Below are 17,755 nucleotides of genomic sequence, written 5' to 3'. Positions count from 1 at the left end.
CCACCTCAAAGATAATCACTTTTCACGACTCTCTGCTGGGCCGAGATTTCCAGCTGTTTATCAAATTTATGAATCAGCCCGGCAACATTGAAACAGCAGAAGTGGCCTAAGAGCAATGTGAGCCCAAGAATTCTTTTGACTGGAGGATCCAAAGTGTTCTTCAGTGCCCAGGTCAGGACCAGGTGCTGTGCTGCACATTGCATGAGATGTGAATGCAGTGTGACTGTACCTCACTCCCCACCGTGCTTTGGGTTCACCAGACATTTGCACCATTTCAGACTTTAATGATGATGCGTGCATTCCAAATCCATAGACACCAGATACAAGAATGAAACCATCTGGCGTTATTTTCTGTAATGCCAATCACAGATGCTTAATAATCACGTGGCGCTGAGAGGCTTGCTTTCCTTTGCTAGTGCACTACCTAGTGCACTTGCTTAATAAGACATTGAGTATTTTTTTAAAACCTGTAGATGATAAATAGAAATAAAAGAAACAGACTGATAACCCTGATTATCAAATAAACATGTTCCCTGCCTGTTAGTAATCTTAATCCCCTTGAAAGTAAACATCAAGGCCAACATCGAAGGAGAGGGATAGTGGTGTTATCGCTGGATCGTTAATCTGAGACCCCGGTAACATCCTGAAGTCTCTGTTTGAATCCCACCATGTCAGACAGTGGAGTTTGAATTCAATAAAATCCTGGAATTAGTTGTCTAATAATGACCATTGTTGACTGTTAGGGAAAACCCATTTGGGTCATTAAAGTCCTTTAGGGAAGGAAACTGCCATCCTTACCTAGTCTGGCCTCCATGTGACTCCAGACCCACAGCAATGTGGTTGACTGTTACTGCTTTCTGGGCAATTAGGGATGGGGAATAAATGCTGGCCTAGCCAGCAACACCCTCATCCCGTGAATGACTAAAGAAAGAAAAATCAAACATGGTCTGTGTGCTGTTTTCCTCTATGACAATGACTGTATCTTAGAGCTTTGTAGGCCTGAAGGAGATTACAGAAATAAGAAACTCTCCACATCTATCCTGTTGAGCCTCCTGTGAATTTTATATGTTTCAAAAGGGCACCTCTCATTTTTCAAAACTGTAAAGTGGCACAGTGGTTAGCACTGCTACCTCACAGCACCAGAGACCCTGGTTCAATTCCCGACTCAGGCGACTGACTGTGTGGAGTTTGCACGTTCTCCCTGTGTTTGCGTGGGTTTCCTCCAGGTGCTCCGGTTTCCTCCCACAGTCCAAAGATGTGCAGGTCAGGTGAATTGGCCACGCTAAATTGCCCGTAGTGTTAGGTAAGGGGTAGATGTAGGGGTATGGGTGGGTTGCGGATCGGTGGGTCGGTGTGGACTTGTTGGGCCGAAGGGCCTGTTTCCACACTGTAAGTAATCTAAAAAAAAATCTGTACAAACCCAACCTACTCGAAAAAAATCCCTCTTCATACCTGGTATCAGTCGAGTTAACCTTCTCTAAACTACTTCCAAAGCCACAGTATCTTTCCTGACAAAGATGTTCATGGTATTCTGGATGTGGTCATAGTTTTAGCAAGACCTCTTTCACCCTTCCTAATCCCCATCCTAGCCAAAAGCCCTCTAGGATTGTACTGGAATATCCAAGAATAAACAATAAATTGCCAGCGATCCCAGAAGAAAAATCAAAGTGAGCATTAAAAATAAAATGTGTGTTCTTTTTCACTTTTCTTTGAGCAGTTATTAATAATAAAACCATTGGAGATTGAAACAAAAAGAAATACTGTTTGACAGTCCAGTGGCAGCCAGTTGAGTTATTAAGAAGTTGTTTGTTTTTTCAATCATTGCTAAAAGGAGAGGCACCATGAGGTATTTTTTGTTCTTTCACGGGAGCTGGGCAATGGTCACTGGGCCAGTATTCATTATCCATCCTTAATTGCCCCTGAGAAAATGGTGGTGAGCTCCCTTCTAGAACCAGTGCAATTGGTGTGGTTTAAGTTGACCCACAGTACTGTTAGGGAGGGGATTCTAGGGTTTTGACCTGGTGACAGTGAAGGAACGGTGATATATTTCCAAGTCACTATGATGAGTGATTTAGAGGGGAACTTGCAGAGAGTGGTGTTCCCATGTATCTTCTGTTCATGTCCTTCTAGATGGAAGTGGTCTTGGATTTGGAAGGTGCTGTCTAAGGATCTTTGGTGAATTTCTGCAGTGCATCTTGTAGATAGTACACACTGCTGCTATTGAGTGTCAGTGGTGGGAGGGAGGGGATGCTTGGGGATATACTGCCAATCAAATGGGCTGCTTTTATCTGGATGGTGTCAAGCTTCTTGAGTGGTTTGGGGCTGCACTCATCCAGGAAAATGGGGAGTATTCCAACCCATCCCTGACTTCTGCCTTGTAGATGGTGGACAGGCTACGGGAAATCAGGAGGTGAGTTATTCACCACAGAATTCCTAGCCTCTGGACCTGCTCTTGTAACCATTGTGTAGCCAGTTGAGTTTCTGGTCAATGGTAACCCTGACGATGTTGATTGTGAGGGATTCAGTGGTGGTAACACTAATTGAATGACAAAGTGTAACAGTTAAATTGTCTCAAATTGGCGATGGTCATTGGTTAGCATTTGTGTAGCACGAATGTTACTTGTCACTTGCTAGCCCAAACCTGGATACTCTCCAGACCTTGTTGCATTTCAACATGGACTGCTTCAGTGTCTGAAGAGCCATGAATGGTGCTGAACATTGTGCAATGATCAGCAAACTTCCCCACTTCTAACCTTCTGATGGGGGGAAGGTCATTGGTGAAGCAGGTGAAGGTTAGGTCTAAGACATGACCCTGAGTAACTTCTGCAGAGATGTTCTGGAGCTGAGATGACTGACCTCCAACAACCACAAACATCTTCCTCTGTGCCAGTTATGACTCCAGCCAGTGGAGAGTATACCTCCACCCCTCCCCCCCCCCCACCCCCCCACCCCCCAATCTCATTGATTCCAGTTTTGCTAGGGCTCTATGATTCCACACTCGGTCAAATGCAGCCTTTATGTCAACAGTTGTCATTCTCACCTCCCCTCTGTAGTTCGGCTGTTTTGTCCATGTTTGACCCAAGGCTGTAATGAGGTCAGGATCTGAGTTGCCCTGGTGGAACCCAAACTGGGTGTCATTGAGCAGGTTATTGCTGAGCAGATGCTGCTTAATAGCACTGTTGATGACACCTTCCATCACTTTACTGATGATCGAGAGTAGACTGATAAGGATGTAACTGTCTGGGTTGGATTTGTCCAGCTTTTTGTGTACAGACCAATGTGGGTAATTTTCCACATTGTCGGATGGATGCCAGCGTTGTATCTGTACTGCAACAGCTTAGCTAGAGGTGCTGCAAATTCTTCAGGATTTTGTTGCCGGATTGTCGTCAGGGCCTGTAACATTTGTAGTATCCAGTTCCAGTTCTTGATATCACATTTCCATGGGAGTGTGAGATACTGCACCTCAGCTCCAACAGGGAGGTGGGCAGCTAACTCATTATCCTGGAACTTTGTCAAAATTTCCCACCCCTACATGATGGGTGTGCTGTCCGAAATGACATATGGGGAGAGAAGTCAAAGTAGGATTCAGCTGCTTCTAGCAAAATGTCAGTAAGGTACTTTCAATCAATGGGCAGGAATTCGAAATCCTTCTGATCAATCCTGGAGTCAAGCAGGTGTGTACACTGTCCCTTGTCCTGAGAATGGATTTGGTAGAATTCCCTGCTGGTTCCACCAGCAATGATGTATGCACAAGTTAGGTCACTCCCCCAGAGGTGCTCAGGTCAAGGCTCCTTGCACATGGACATTGTCCCTGTCTTCTGTGCTGACAGTAGGCTGAAACAGTTAGCATTAGCAGCCAGTTGTGACTAGCTTCATGAGCCAAGGTAAGTTGAGGCAAGAGCAAGGTTACGTTGTTCGGGAACTGGGCCAACTGTCCCCCTCACTGTCAGGTCCAATTACATGAAGGTGCTAGGGATATGATTCAGATAGGACAGGGCATGTGATAAAAGTGAGAAAGAGCAAGTAGCCTTTTTCTGACAAAGACTGACCACATGAGAGTGATGCTGGCTCTCCATTGTCGGTGAGAACCTGGCCATGTGGTGTTTGTTACTCCTGCTGGGTCTGGCCCACTCTTCACTCCTGCACCATGGGAACCATCTGAGTCACGTCCATGCCACCTGGATGTCAGAAATGGACTGATTGACACAATGTACAAATCTCTAGATAAATGGGAAAAGTACGTCCTCACCTTCATCAACCTTATCACCCTCATCCTGATGGATACCTCTCTCTGCAGCTGCATCAAGTTGTATGCAGATCCTCGGTTTGCAAACACCATGTCCCTAGGATGGGTCTGGTCATATCGCCATGGAATGTTCCATATAGCTACAACATGTTCCCCTCGACCACTGCACCCACCGCGCCCCCCACCACGCCCTCCCCCACCCCCTCCACCCCCCACCGCTCCCACCCTCTCACATTGAAAAAGGGTGTGTGGACTGACATCTTCGAGCACAAGGCCATTTAATATCCTCAAGGCCGTGTGAGAAAAGGAGATAGCGGATCCTGTCAGATGGTTACCTGAGCAGCCAGTCAAAGAGATTTAGCAGAATGTCTTGTTGTCAGAACTTACAAATAAGCACCAAGACATAGGCTGGAAACCAGTGAGAAAGATCCTTAGATTAGATTATTTACAGTGTGGAAACAGGCCCTTCGGCCCAACAAGTCCACACTGACCCGCCGAAGTGCAACCCACCCAGACGCATTCCCCTACATTTACCCCTGCACCTAACACTACGGGCAATTTAGCATGGCCAATTCACCTAACCTGCACATTTTTGGACTGTGGGAGGAAACCGGAGCACCTGGAGGAAACCCACGCAGACATGGGGAGAATATGCAAACTCCACACAGTCATTCGCCTGAGGCGGGAACAGAACCCGAGTCTCTGGCGCTGTCAGAGCCTTGGTGTCAGATCCTTAATACCCAACCCACGGAGTCTCTCCATCCACCCCAGAATGTTGCCCATAAACTGATTTCTTTTATGAGTAAGAGACTGTTGTCCAACTCCCATTGGAATGTGCCTTTGGGAAGAGATCTGGAGAGAGATTGATTGATCTTAATGAGGTTCAGCCCGAGTAGTTCTGTGACACAGGGCTAATCTACAGGATCATTCCAGGGACACCCATTGAGAAAAATGTGGACCCTGCCTGGTGGACTATCAGTTGAGGAACAGATGCTTTTCTGTCTCCCCAAAACCTGTGGGTCGTCTAGGGTAAAGGGTTGGTCTCAACCTGGTGTTATAGACTGACACATTCCAGTGCTCAGGACTCTATGCTGAAGGATACATTTAAGTATCTGTACCTGAGATGGCGCTGTAACTGGCGACTGGTACACTTGAGTCCATGTGACAATAAAGCTAATTCTAATTCTGCCATAGAGGCACCATGAGTTAAGGTCACTGTCCAAGGCCTTTAGGCCATAGCGCACTGAGGAGCTAGAAACTGGAATATCCCTCGGTCTTTGTGCCTGACCAAGAATGTAAATATCAGAGTAACAAAACTGTACTGAGGCACCTCAGAGTCGAACATGGGGATGGAGAAAAGTTTATTTTGATTACAGTTTTTCAATTTGAAATGTTTTGCTCTCTGGCTGTATGCCAGATATGGAATTTCTATCATAAATATAAAAACTATTACAATTGTACTGAGGCACCTAACAGTAAAACATGTTGCTTGGAGACAAGTTGAATTTTATTGCAGATTCTGTACTGTTCAAGTGAAAATGTTCTGTAATGTATTATCACAAATTTATGAATGCAAACTTGCAGGCAGTGTTATTCCTGTGCATCAACTACCTTTATTCTTCAAGGTGACAGAGGTCACAGCTCTGGAAGAAGCTATCAATGGAGATTTCTGCATGGTACATATTGTGGTTACTGGGTGCCAGTGTTGGAGGGAGTGAACAGTAAAGATAGTAGATGGGTTGTCAATCAAATGAGCTGCTTTGTCTTGTTTCTTGAGTGTTGTTGGAGCTGTGTCTATCCATACAAGTAAAGAGTATTCCAACACACTTGTGACTTACACCTTACAGAGGGTGGCTTTTTGGAGTCAGGAGGTAACTCACGGCAGAACTTGTAGCCTTTAGCTTGCTCTTGAATCCACATGGACAATGGCAAAAGTACAAGGATTTACCTGGAGACAGAAAACATACGACTGACCTAAGAAAGCATTCAATCAGCATTGGCTACCGTAAGGCCCCTGACCCTGGTCAAGCTCTAAAGAGCAAACTCAAAATGAAATGAGTTCCTTTTTTTTAATTGATTCTCCTTTCTTTTATTTACCTTTTCATGGGATGTGGCCAATACCAGCGCTCGCTGTCCATCCCTAGTTGCTCTTGAACTGAGTGGTTTGCTCAACAAACTTTCGTAGGGCAATTAAGAGTGAACCATATTGCTGATGGTCTGGAGTCATATGTAAGCCAGACCAAGTAAAGATGGCAGATTCCCTTCCCTGAACAGTAGAGAATGAGATGAGTTTTAAAGGTAATCGATCATAGATCTCATGATCAGCAGAATTGAGCCTTGCTTAATCCTCTAGACTATACACATTGAATTTAAATTCAATCGGTTTAAATCCCATCAGCTTCTGTTGTTAAGATTGAACCCATCCCCCCCAGATGATGAGCAAAGGGCCCCGGTTACTAACCCACTAACATTATGATTTTTAACACCATTTTCTCTCAGGATTTCTCTGAAACAGGTAATCTCTCAGGCAGACGTTTTTTAAAAAAATCATTCACAAGGTATGATTGTTGCTGGTTAGGCCAGTATTTATTGCCTATTCCTGTGGCCCAGAGGGCACTTAGAGTCAACCACAGACCAGAAAAGGATGGCAGTTTCCTTCCATAAAGGAATTATTGAACCAGATAAGTTTTGCCCAACAAGCAGCAATGATTCATAGTAATCATTAGAATCTTAATTCCAGATTTTAAAAAGAAAGTATTCAAATTCCACCTTAGCAGGATTTGAACCTGGGCCACCAAAACATTACCTAGGTCTTTGAATTAACATTCCAGCACTAATACTACCAGGCCATTGTCTCCTCCTTCACGTAATGTATGGAGTTCTAAACCTGTTGAGGATAAAGTATCAGCTGCTTTGGTGGTAATATTTGAGGAATCTCTGCACAAAAATGATCGAAGAAAGAAAATGGCGATCTGGCATTACTGAAATTATCCAAAATGATCGTCAAAAAGTAACATTTCTCCCAAAACTAAGGCAGTGAATCTGGTCGCTTTCCTGACCTGAGACTAGATAAAGCTGAACAAATAGTTTGGAACAAAATTATTCTTTATCGTTAAGACACAGAATTAAGCCCTTTCTGATCACGTGTTAGATTGGATTTTACTGTCACATGTACAAGAGTACATCATCAAGTTAATGGGTATTTATTAACCACCCTTTAAATACTGAAGTGACTTCCCTTCCTTCGGTAATATTACTGCCAGGTTGGCCAATAATGGGTCTTAGATTCATTGGTGAAATGTTGGCTATTTACACTTAAAAATGAGGAACTGTGGAGATCTGGAATAGACAAAAACAGAAATTGCTGGAGAAACTCTGCAGGTCTGCCTGCATCCGTGGAGAGAAACAGAGATAATGTTTCAAGTTCAGTGACCCTTCTTCAGAGCTGCTTTCTGTGTTTTTGTGGGCTGTTTGCACCTCATTTCCCTGGGTCAGCTCGCTTGTATAACTTCAAGCACAGATTTTAACCAGATCTACATAGAATCATAGAATCTTGAGAGGCCAGTTATGGCAGAGGAGAAAATCTCTGCACACACTGAATAGAAGGGGTTGGAATTGATTAATGGAAACGGTCTCAATAAGTGTAGGGCCTGTGACTCTGTGCTCAGGTGGCTGGATGTTGGAATGATCAGGTTGGTGCATGGGGATCAAAGCCTGTTCCAGTAGGGATGGATTCGGGATTCACCTCCTTGCATCATCCATTGTGGATGCTAATGATTGCTCTGGGTCAGACCTACTTTCAGGAGGAAAACTGAAGGAGAAGAATTGCAATGAGGCAGCAGAACGTCTCACATTCTCCGAAGGGTCTCACCAACCATCCATTGTCAACCAAATGCCGAGAAGAGATGTGGAGGAGATAGGGAAGGGAAGTACAGACCAGATGCTGCAGAACCACTCAGTACCCGATCTCATCACTTCATAGTAATGCTGAAGTAAATTAAATCTTCAGAAACAAGTCGGTGGGGGGGAGGATTGAGAAGGGAGGAAGAATTCGAGCAAGTGAAATTAACATCAAACCAGGTGCAGAGAAAGAGGGAAAGCAAGATTAGAGAGTGAAAGAGGCAGAAAGGAAACAGAGGATCAGATTGAATGGTGGACAGACCTGAAGGGTTGAGTGAACTATTCCTGCTCCTAGTTTCTCTGTTTGAAAGATGTAAAATGTAATATTTCTATCTAAAGGAATGAGACTCCCGCTTTAAATTGGCCACTTGTGGATCAATGGGTTTAACTGAAAGTGAATGCCATATAGAATAACCACGACTGTAAAGGAGGCCATTTGGCCCTTCAGATCTTGTGCTGGATCTCTGCAAGCACTAGTTTCACTTGCAGGCTTTTTCCCTGATGCTTCTGAAGGACCCTCTTGTGGTACGGCGGTAGTGTCCCTATCCCTGGACTGAGAGGACTGGGTTCAAGTGCCACATGCTCCAGATGTGTGTAATAACACCTCTGAACAGGTTGATTAGGAAGATAGATTCAATAGAAATGTTCCCTCTTACTTTTCCAGTTCCCTTCTGAAAACCATCACTGAATCCCTCTCAGGCAGTACCTTCTGGATTGTAACCACTTGTTGCTTAAAGTCATTAGGAGATTATTGCATGATTAAAAGCGTACCTTTGCTGTTAATTACGTCATATAATTTTCTGCCCTAAGTTCAATAGACAATTAATTTGCAGAACCAGTTAATTTTTAAAATAACAGGGAGGTAGGGAGGAAGATGCTGCTAGTGTTAATTTATACCACTCCAGTTTCTGGAAGTTCACAGCATATCTCCACTGAACTCAGTGACTGAGTGGCACATCAACGTTAGATTTAATTAAAAATCCTTAAGCACCACCTTTCACAGCAAAAATGTTAACAGTGTTTTATGGTTCATAAGGCATTTTCCCACCTTCATGTTATTAGAGGAAATGGTGCTCCTTAAGAAATTAGGTGAGGCACCTGAAGATAAATGTGGGAAGTTAAATCCATTAGAAGTTGGGATGCTAGTTCTCATAAACTTTGTGCAACATTGTCCTGCTGTAAATGTTATTTTGGAAACAATACAAAGGAGGGAAATTTTACCAAGAAACAACCAGGACTGATTAGGGATAGTCAACATGGCTTTGTGCGTGGGAAATCATGTCTCACAAACTTGGATGCATTTTTTGAAGAAGTAATAAAGAGGATTGATGAGGGCAGGGCGGCAGATGTGATCTATGTGGACTTCAGTAAGACATTCGACAAGGTTCCCCATGGGAGCCTGATTAGCAAGGTTAGATCTCATAGAATACAGGGAAAACTAGCCATTTGGATACAGAACTGGCTCAAAAGTAGAAGACAGAGGGTGGTGGTGGAAGGTTGTTTTTCAGACTGGAGGCCTGTGACCAATGGAGTGCCACAAGGGTCGATGCTGGACCCTCTACTTTTTATCATTTATATAAATGATTTGGATGTGAGCATAAGAGGTACAGTTAGTAAGTTTGCAGATGACACCAAAATTGGAGGTGTAGTGGACAGCAAAGAGGGTTACCTCAGATTACAACAGGCTCTGGACCAGATGGGCCAATGGGCTGAGAAGTGGCAGGTGGAGTTTAATTTAGATAAATGCGAGGGGTTGCATTTTGGGAAAGCAAATCTTAGCAGGACTTATACACTTAATGGTAAAGTCCTAGGGAGTGTTGCTGAACAAAGAGACCTTGGGGTGCAGGTTCATAGCTCCTTGAAAGTGGAGTCACAGGTAGATAGGACAGTGAAGAAGGCATTTGGTATGCTTTCCTTTATTGGTCAGAATATTGAGTACAGGAGTTGGGAGGTCATGTTGCGGCTGTACAGGACATTGGTTAGGTCACTGTTGGAATATTGTGTGCAATTCTGGAGTCCTTCCTATCGGAAAGATGTTGTGAAACTTGAAAGGGTTCAGAAAAGATTTACAAGGATGTTGCCATGGTTGGAGGATTTGTGCTATAGGGAAAGGCTGTACATCTTTATGACTCTATCAACGCAAACTTCTTCTTCAGATTTCTTGGAAGTATTTTTCACTCATGACAGAGTGATGCTTAAATGTTCAAATGGTAGAGATTGGACTCTATTCATTTCTTAGTAGCTGGGAAGTTGGAGAACAGATTAAAAAGTTGGAGGTGAAGGAACTGCATGGCGGTAACTTGCTTTTAGGGTTTGCCAGTTGAGGAGGTTATAGTCCCGATGGAACACCAATTGCAACTTTTTCTGGCAAGGATTAAAGCTGTATCTCTCACCACATTCCTCAATCCCTCCTGGTTTTCCAGGACTGCTCAACGTTGCTGCATTTCTGACAATCCAAGCTTTTGTTGGAAACCACTATGACTTGGCCCCTGAGCTATCCCAACATTCTCACAACAACAAATGTCTTGTATAATGGTACACCCTCCTTCCAAACTACCCAACATATTTCTTAAAATGGGGTTGGAAGTGAGGCTGCTTGGGTGTATTTTATATTGAAAATGTTTCATTCTGTTTAATTGTAGGTGCTGGAAGATATGTTCTTAGCTGGTATCAATCCTTTGCTTGGATATGATGTCACCAATTGTTCTTGAAATCCTTGTCTATGGGCCATATTTGTTATACTTGTCTATGGCGCATATTCAGTGGTGGTAGAGTAATCACTAAAAACGTATTGGCAGAAATGGCTTGAGTAACAATAAGTAGTTTGTTACGTATTAACTAAAATACAGGTTATATGAGCTTAAGACCAGTTAATTATATCACACTTGGTAAGAAAAGTTCATATCTGTTAAGACTTCCCAGGCTAACTCAGGTTGTAAATCTATTGTCATTAGTGGAAAGGCTAATAAACTGGAATAACTACAACAGACAATAAGAGCTGACTAGCTCCTTCCAGAGGGTTCTTTGTATCCTGGTGGGTGGAGCTAATACAAAAGATCAGAGTTAGCCCTTTCAGGCTAAATGCCTTATATAACTGTAGAACGTTTTATACGTTCTCCACTGAGATGATTTTAGCCGAAAGCTTTTGGAAAAGTCATTACCATTTGAGGGGGGAATTGGCTTCACCTTATTTTCAGGCTTGGTGTGCTCAGAATGCTCACCAGACACCGAAAGCCCAGAGTTCATCATAACTCAGCTTTAATTCCCGTCATAGTTCAGGCAAGCAGGGGACACCAAACAGGTGCATGGGGATAACTCTTTGGTTCAATATGGTCTGCCATTGGCCCTTGCCTAATGAACCAGTAAAACTTGTGAATGATATATACTGGTCTGCCTCGTCTTGTATACTTCAAAATCATAGAGGCCATTCAGTCCATTAAATCAACATCAACTCTCCAAAGAGCATTGCACCAAATCCCTGTAACCCCACATTTCCCATTGCTAACCCACCTAAGCCTGCACATCCCTACACACTACAGACAATTTAGCAAGGCCAAACCACCTAACCTGCACGTCTTTGGACTCCGGGAGGAAACCCACACAGACACGGAGAGAATGTGTAAACTCCATACAGACAGTTGCCTAAGGCTGGAATCGATCCCAGGTCCCCTGCACTGTGAGGCAGCCATGCTAACCACTGAGCTGCAGTGCTGCCCAATGTATGGGCAGTTAATTCATTTACAAGAATTATTGCTTTTATTTTATTGTTCTTTTCAGGTGGATGGTGAAGTTGAACGGAAGTGAGTGCAGCGAGGGGTTATTGTGGGGGGAATAGACGGGAGTATTGGCTTGTTTTGCAGGCTGGGGCTAGAACGATAGAGCTGTGAACCTCACTCCTCCAGTTCAGAGAGCTCCGAATCAGTGGACACAGTTACCCCTTTCCTCTCAAGTTTTAAAGAAATTGAGGTTTTTGAAATGAGTGGGCTGGACGGAGTGACACTGTCTCCACTTGTAAAAGAACAGGAGGGTACAGATTCAAATTCATGTGTTAATGAAGAAATGGTGATGTGAGAAAAATCTTTTGTTAAGGTCTCGAATGCACTGCTTGGAAGTGCAATAAAGGCAGGTTCACTTGAGGCATTCAAGGGGGGCATTGGATGATTATTTGGATAGAAATGGTATGTGGGAGATATGGGGAAAAGGCAGGAGATTGGCACTAGGTAATAGGCTCAAAAGAGGTAATAGAGCTGCTGCAGCACAATAGGCCATAATGATTCAGTGATTCTGTGAACTGAAACGTTGGTTGAAACATAAAACATCCTGAAGAGTCTTGACATAGTAGATGTGAAGAGGATGTTTCTTGTTCTGGGCGAATCCTAAACGAGAGGTCATTGTATAAGAATAAAAGAAAACATCCATTTGAGACAGAGATGATGAGAAATGTTTGCTCACAGAACGTTGTAAGGCTGTGGAATTGTCTTCCTGAAAAGGCAGTGGGAGCAGGTTCGTTGAATATTTTTGTGGACAATGTGGATAGATTCTTGAATAGTGAGGGGGTGAAAGATTATCGGGGGCAGGCGGGAATGTGGATTTGACATCACAATCAGAGCAGCCACAATCTTAATGAATGGAAGGACTGAATGGTCTTTGTTTGTATGCAAGTGGAAACCTTAAAGGTGGTCGTATATTATTCATGATGTGGAGGTGCCCGTGTTGGACTGGGGTGGACAAAGTCAGACGTCACACAACACCAGGTTATAGTCCGACAGGTTTATTTGAAATCACAAGCTCTCGGAGCACTGCCCCTTTGTCAGGTGAAGTGGACACTTCACAAGCTCCGAAAGCCTGTGATTTCGAATAAACCTGTTGGACTATAACCTGGTGTTGTATGACTTCTGTATTTTATTCGGTGTAAGCAAGACTTTAACACATGTTAATGGCTGAGCAATGGAATTCAAGCATAACAAACATTACCTCTGTGCCCTGGCTTTGACCTGCTCTGTAACCTCCACGATTCTCAATTGTCCTGCTCACAGCACCATCTCAACAGTCAACGTGACACGTAGATGTTTAGTCCCCCATTCTTTCCATATCTGTGGCATTCCCTGCCCAGTGAAGCAGCTGAGGATACCTCATTGAATATTTTTTAAGGCAAAGGTAGATAGATTTTTGAACAGTAAAGGAGTGAAGGGTGAGAGGATGGAGAAGTAGAGCTGAGTCCATGAAAAGATCAGCCCTGATCTTATTGAATCAGGGCTGATAGGAGCAGGCTCGAAGGACCTGATGGCCTATTCCTGCTCCTAGTTCTTATGTTCTTAAGTATTCACCTTAGGGATCATCCCAAACCTCTATCTTTAAGTGTTCAGAGCATCCTCTTAAAACCCTGCCACACAGCAAAATTTACCCTGTCATTATTTTGGAAACAACCAATGCCAGAGATCACAACAGGTCAATCAGCATCCATGGAGACAGCAAACTAACATTTCAAGTCTAGATGATTCTTCGAAGTGAGGTGCGGAGGGGAAAAACAGGAGGCTGGAAGAACACAGCAAGCCAGGCAGCATTAGGAGGTGGAGAAGTCAACGTCTTGAGTATTAACCCTTCTTCAGGACTTTCGATTCCAGTTTCTGAAGTGTGGAGGGGGCAGCATTTATGCAATAGCGTGGGGGAGGGGGCTGGTATTGGAGTACTGGGGGTGAAAGGGCATCCATAGTTCAGATTAAGTGATCGGAATGCGATAATGGCAGAACAATGGTGTGTCTAACTGCCAGACTAGGAAGATCAGACGGTCCCACTGGAATGGGGGGAGAGGAGAGAGGGGGACAGACAATGTAACAAGCAAAGCTAACAGAAAGGGAAGGAATTGATTCACAATTTGACAGCGTTGAACTCAATATTACTCTTCCCTGTCATTACCTTGTTGTGAGTTGAACTGTTTGGAGTATTTGGAATAGTGTTAATAAACAAGAGTAGGTTGAAAGGTGAACTGATGAGAATATGAATGGACAAAAATGAGTTAGCTTGGATTTTTGCACAATGTTGGATATTTTGGCTGTAAATGTGAGTATTGTCTTTCAGGAAGACCACCATAACTACTACATATCCAGAAGCTATGGGCCAAATGACTCCAAAACAAAGGAGCTCTGGGTCGACTTTGCGAAGGTGGACAAGAGCAAAGTGAGGGTCCATGGAATTCTCTCAAACACACACCGACAAGCTTCAGTAAGTTCCTTGGTTTCTGTTCCCGATTTGAGAATGATTCTGTGTAGTGTAATGAATGTTTTACTCCCAAACGTACAGCCCATCCCAACTTGTTACATTTGTGTGATACTGTGTTTTGTCCATCACACGGATTAGAAAATGTTGGTTAGTGCTTCCGAAACATTTTCCCACCCTGACCCTGTAACAGGGTTTGAAAGTTGTCATGTGAAAACAAAATACAGTGGAGGCTGGAGACCTGAAATTTAAAAAAAAGCAGAAAGTGGTGGAGAAACTCAGTGGTTCTGGTAACGTCTGTGTAGAAAGAAACAGATGAACATTTTGAGTCATTATGACTGTTCCTCAGAATTTCTGAAGATATGTGAAAAACGGGGACTGGGTGAGTTGGGGGAGGTTTGATGAGAGCAGGGCTGTGTTATAGAGGGGTCTCAGCTGTTATAACTCAGCTGGAACTCTATGAAGGCAATTAGTGCCTCAGACTTTGTAGCCCCACATGGGGGTCGCGATCCATACTTTGAGAAACCCCAACATAAGCAATCTAATGGCTTGTAACTAAAGCCAATGGCAAGGATTGACATGAATGTGTACAATGTTATGACCATAAGACATTGGAGCAGAAATTGGGCCATTCAGCCTATGGAGTCTGCTCTGCCATTCAATCATGGCTGATCAGTTTCTCAACCCCATTCTCCCGCTTTCTCCCTGTAACCCGTGATCTCCTTGATACTCAAGAACCTATCTATTTCAGTCTTCAATATACTCAATGACCTGGCCTCCACAGCCTTCTGTGCCAGTGAATTCCATAGATTCCCCATTCTCTGGTTGAAGAAGTTTCTCCTTATCTCTATTCTAAAAGGTCTTCCCTTTACTCTAAGGTGTGCCCTCAGGTCCTAATCTCTCCTACCTATGAAAACATCTGCCCAACATCCACTCTGTCCAAGCCATTCAGTATTCTATTTCAATTAGATTCCCCCTCATCCTTCTAAACTCCATTGAGTATAAACCCAGCATCCTCAAACATTTCTCATATGTTAAGCAATTCATTCCTGGGACCATTCTCATGAAATTCCTCTGAACACGCTCCATGGCCAGTACATCTTTCCTTGGATAAGGGGCCCAAAACTGCACACAATACTCCAAACGTGGCAACAATCATAGGCCATTGAATCACTACAGTGTGGGAGCAGGCCATTCAGCCCATACTGACCCACTGAAGACCCAGACCCACTCCGTAATCTTGCATTTCCCATGGCTAGTTCACCTTGTCTGGACTTTAAGGGTAATTTAGCATGGCCAATCCATGTAACCTTGATATTTTTAGACTGTGGGAGGAAACCAGAGCACCTGGAGTGGACCCACACAGACACAGGGAGAACATGCAAACTCCATGCAGACAGTCACCTGAGGTTGGAATTGAACCTGGGTCCCTAGCACCATGAGGCAGCTGCTAACCACTGAAACATGAGCCTGCAGAGCCATAGTTATCATGACATGAACCTGCATGGGGGAACCCCAATGGATTTTTAATCCATTGCCTTAACCATCCAGCCATTATTACAAGTGTTCAATGGTGAAGTTTATTTAACTGCTCAGAAACCATTTTGCTGCTTACCCAGAATTTATTTTTTAATTGAGAAGTTGATGTGAAGGCACCCTTTCTATGGTTAGGGATACCTCCAATGCTGAGACTGAGCTGATGAGAGGAATAAGGAAGTAATGTTTGAGTCATGTTTCAGCAATCTGCGACCTTACTGATCCTTCTTACAACAGCAATACAATATCCTTTCATCTAGTGCAATCTTGCACTGCTTTACATTCAGACACTTTATTTGTCTTTTGACTGTCCTTTGCTATGTCTTAAATGGTATGTACCAGTAAGGCTTCCAACTCTAGATGGCCACATTTCGGACGTTATGTCATATGACCTCCAATCCACAACCATCCAATGGCTGCAGTTATGTCATTGGCTGCCCAATTTGTCTGTCTTCACATCACCCACTTTCTCAAGCCAATCTTCAAATGAACAGACCCTTCTTTACACAGGTACAGCCTTAATATACATGCACCTTCAACTCTACTGGGGCACTGTGAGCAGTGCAGGACATCTCCCCACAAGAGTGAAGACCTTGAGAGATTGCAGCATGTATTGACCAGAAGGATACAAGGACTGCACTTACAGGGGAAATTACAAAATGCAGGACCGTTTTCTCATAGAAATCTCTGATCTGAAAGTAGACCATTCAGCTCATAAAGTCTACACTGATCCTCCAAAAGACATCCCACGCATAAACCTGCATTTCCCGTGGGTAACTCATCCTGGATGTCTTGTACATCCCTGGACACTATGGGCAATTTAGCATGGCCAATCCACCTAACCTGCACATCTTTGGACTGTGGGAGGAAACCCACGCAGACAAGGGGAGAATGTACAGTTCCACACAGACCGTTATCCGAGGCTGGAATCAAATCTGGGTCCCTGCTTCCCCAAGAATTTAGAGAGTGAAGAGATGAATCCATCAGAGTTTTCAGAATATAAGGGGACCAGAGCAGTTAGATAGAGAGAAGTTATTTGGCTGGTTTGTGAGTTTACGTCAACGGGGTAAAGTCTAGTGTCAGACCTCTCAGGAGGGAAATTGGGAAATACATCTACACACAAATGGTGGTAGAAGATTGAAACTGTCTTCCACAAATATCACTAGATCAATTGCTCACTGTAAAGCTTATTTTTATTAGCCAAAGGAGTTAATGAATGTGAAGCAAGGCAGCGATATGGACTTAGCTTGTGGAAACCATGACCTCATTGCTTAGATTCAATTCGATTCCCTACAGAATGGAAACAGGCCATTTGGCCCAACAAGTCCACTACCAACCCTTAGAAGAGTAATCCACCCAGACCCATTTCCCTCTGACAAATGCACCTAACACTATGGGCAAGTTAGCATGGCCAATTCACCGGACCTGCACATCTTTGGATTGTGGGAGGAAACCAGAGCACCTAGAGGGAACCCACACAGACACAGGGAGAATGTGCAAACTCATACAGACAGTAGCCCGAGGCTGGTATCAAACACGGGTCCCTGATGCTGTGAGGCAGCAGTGCTAACCACTGGGCCACCGTGCAAATGGGCTGAAGAGCATAAATGGCCTCCCCACTCCATATTGTTCTGTTCTTGATTGTCTGTCAAACAACCACTTTCCTACATCCAGTAATACCAGAGCTGTGAAGCAAAATTAAACCTGTTTCAAAATGCATTTCTGCATTCCCCTCGGGAAACTGTTTTTCCCTGCGTTCCTGGAATTAAGTCTTTGATTCCAGAAGGCTCCTGGATGATACTGGAGAGTCGGGACCTCCACCCCCCATCTCCATGTACCAGGTGAGCAATGGGGAAG

The 17,755-nt window shown here is 43.9% G+C and overlaps 1 protein-coding gene and 1 long non-coding RNA gene across 2 annotated transcripts in view; one reads left to right on the top strand and one right to left on the bottom strand.

The window, feature by feature from the left end:
• The window catches only part of LOC140465709 (plexin domain-containing protein 1-like), a 274,629-nt gene that overhangs the window by 94,817 nt on the left and 162,057 nt on the right, over positions 1–17,755 (top strand). Inside the window, exon 3 of the mRNA XM_072561360.1 lies at positions 14,225–14,368. Coding sequence (XP_072417461.1) covers positions 14,225–14,368 — 144 coding nt within the window. The remainder of the gene's footprint in view (positions 1–14,224; positions 14,369–17,755) is intronic.
• The window catches only part of LOC140465710 (uncharacterized), a 74,069-nt gene that overhangs the window by 2,301 nt on the left and 54,013 nt on the right, over positions 1–17,755 (bottom strand). The gene's annotated exons all lie outside the window — the stretch shown is intronic.

The sequence above is a fragment of the Chiloscyllium punctatum genome, chromosome 42 (genome assembly GCF_047496795.1).
Source record: "Chiloscyllium punctatum isolate Juve2018m chromosome 42, sChiPun1.3, whole genome shotgun sequence".
NCBI classification, from domain to species: Eukaryota; Metazoa; Chordata; class Chondrichthyes; order Orectolobiformes; family Hemiscylliidae; genus Chiloscyllium; species Chiloscyllium punctatum.
Note: the sequence above shows the minus strand (reverse complement) of the source record. Positions and strands in the feature narration are given on the sequence as shown.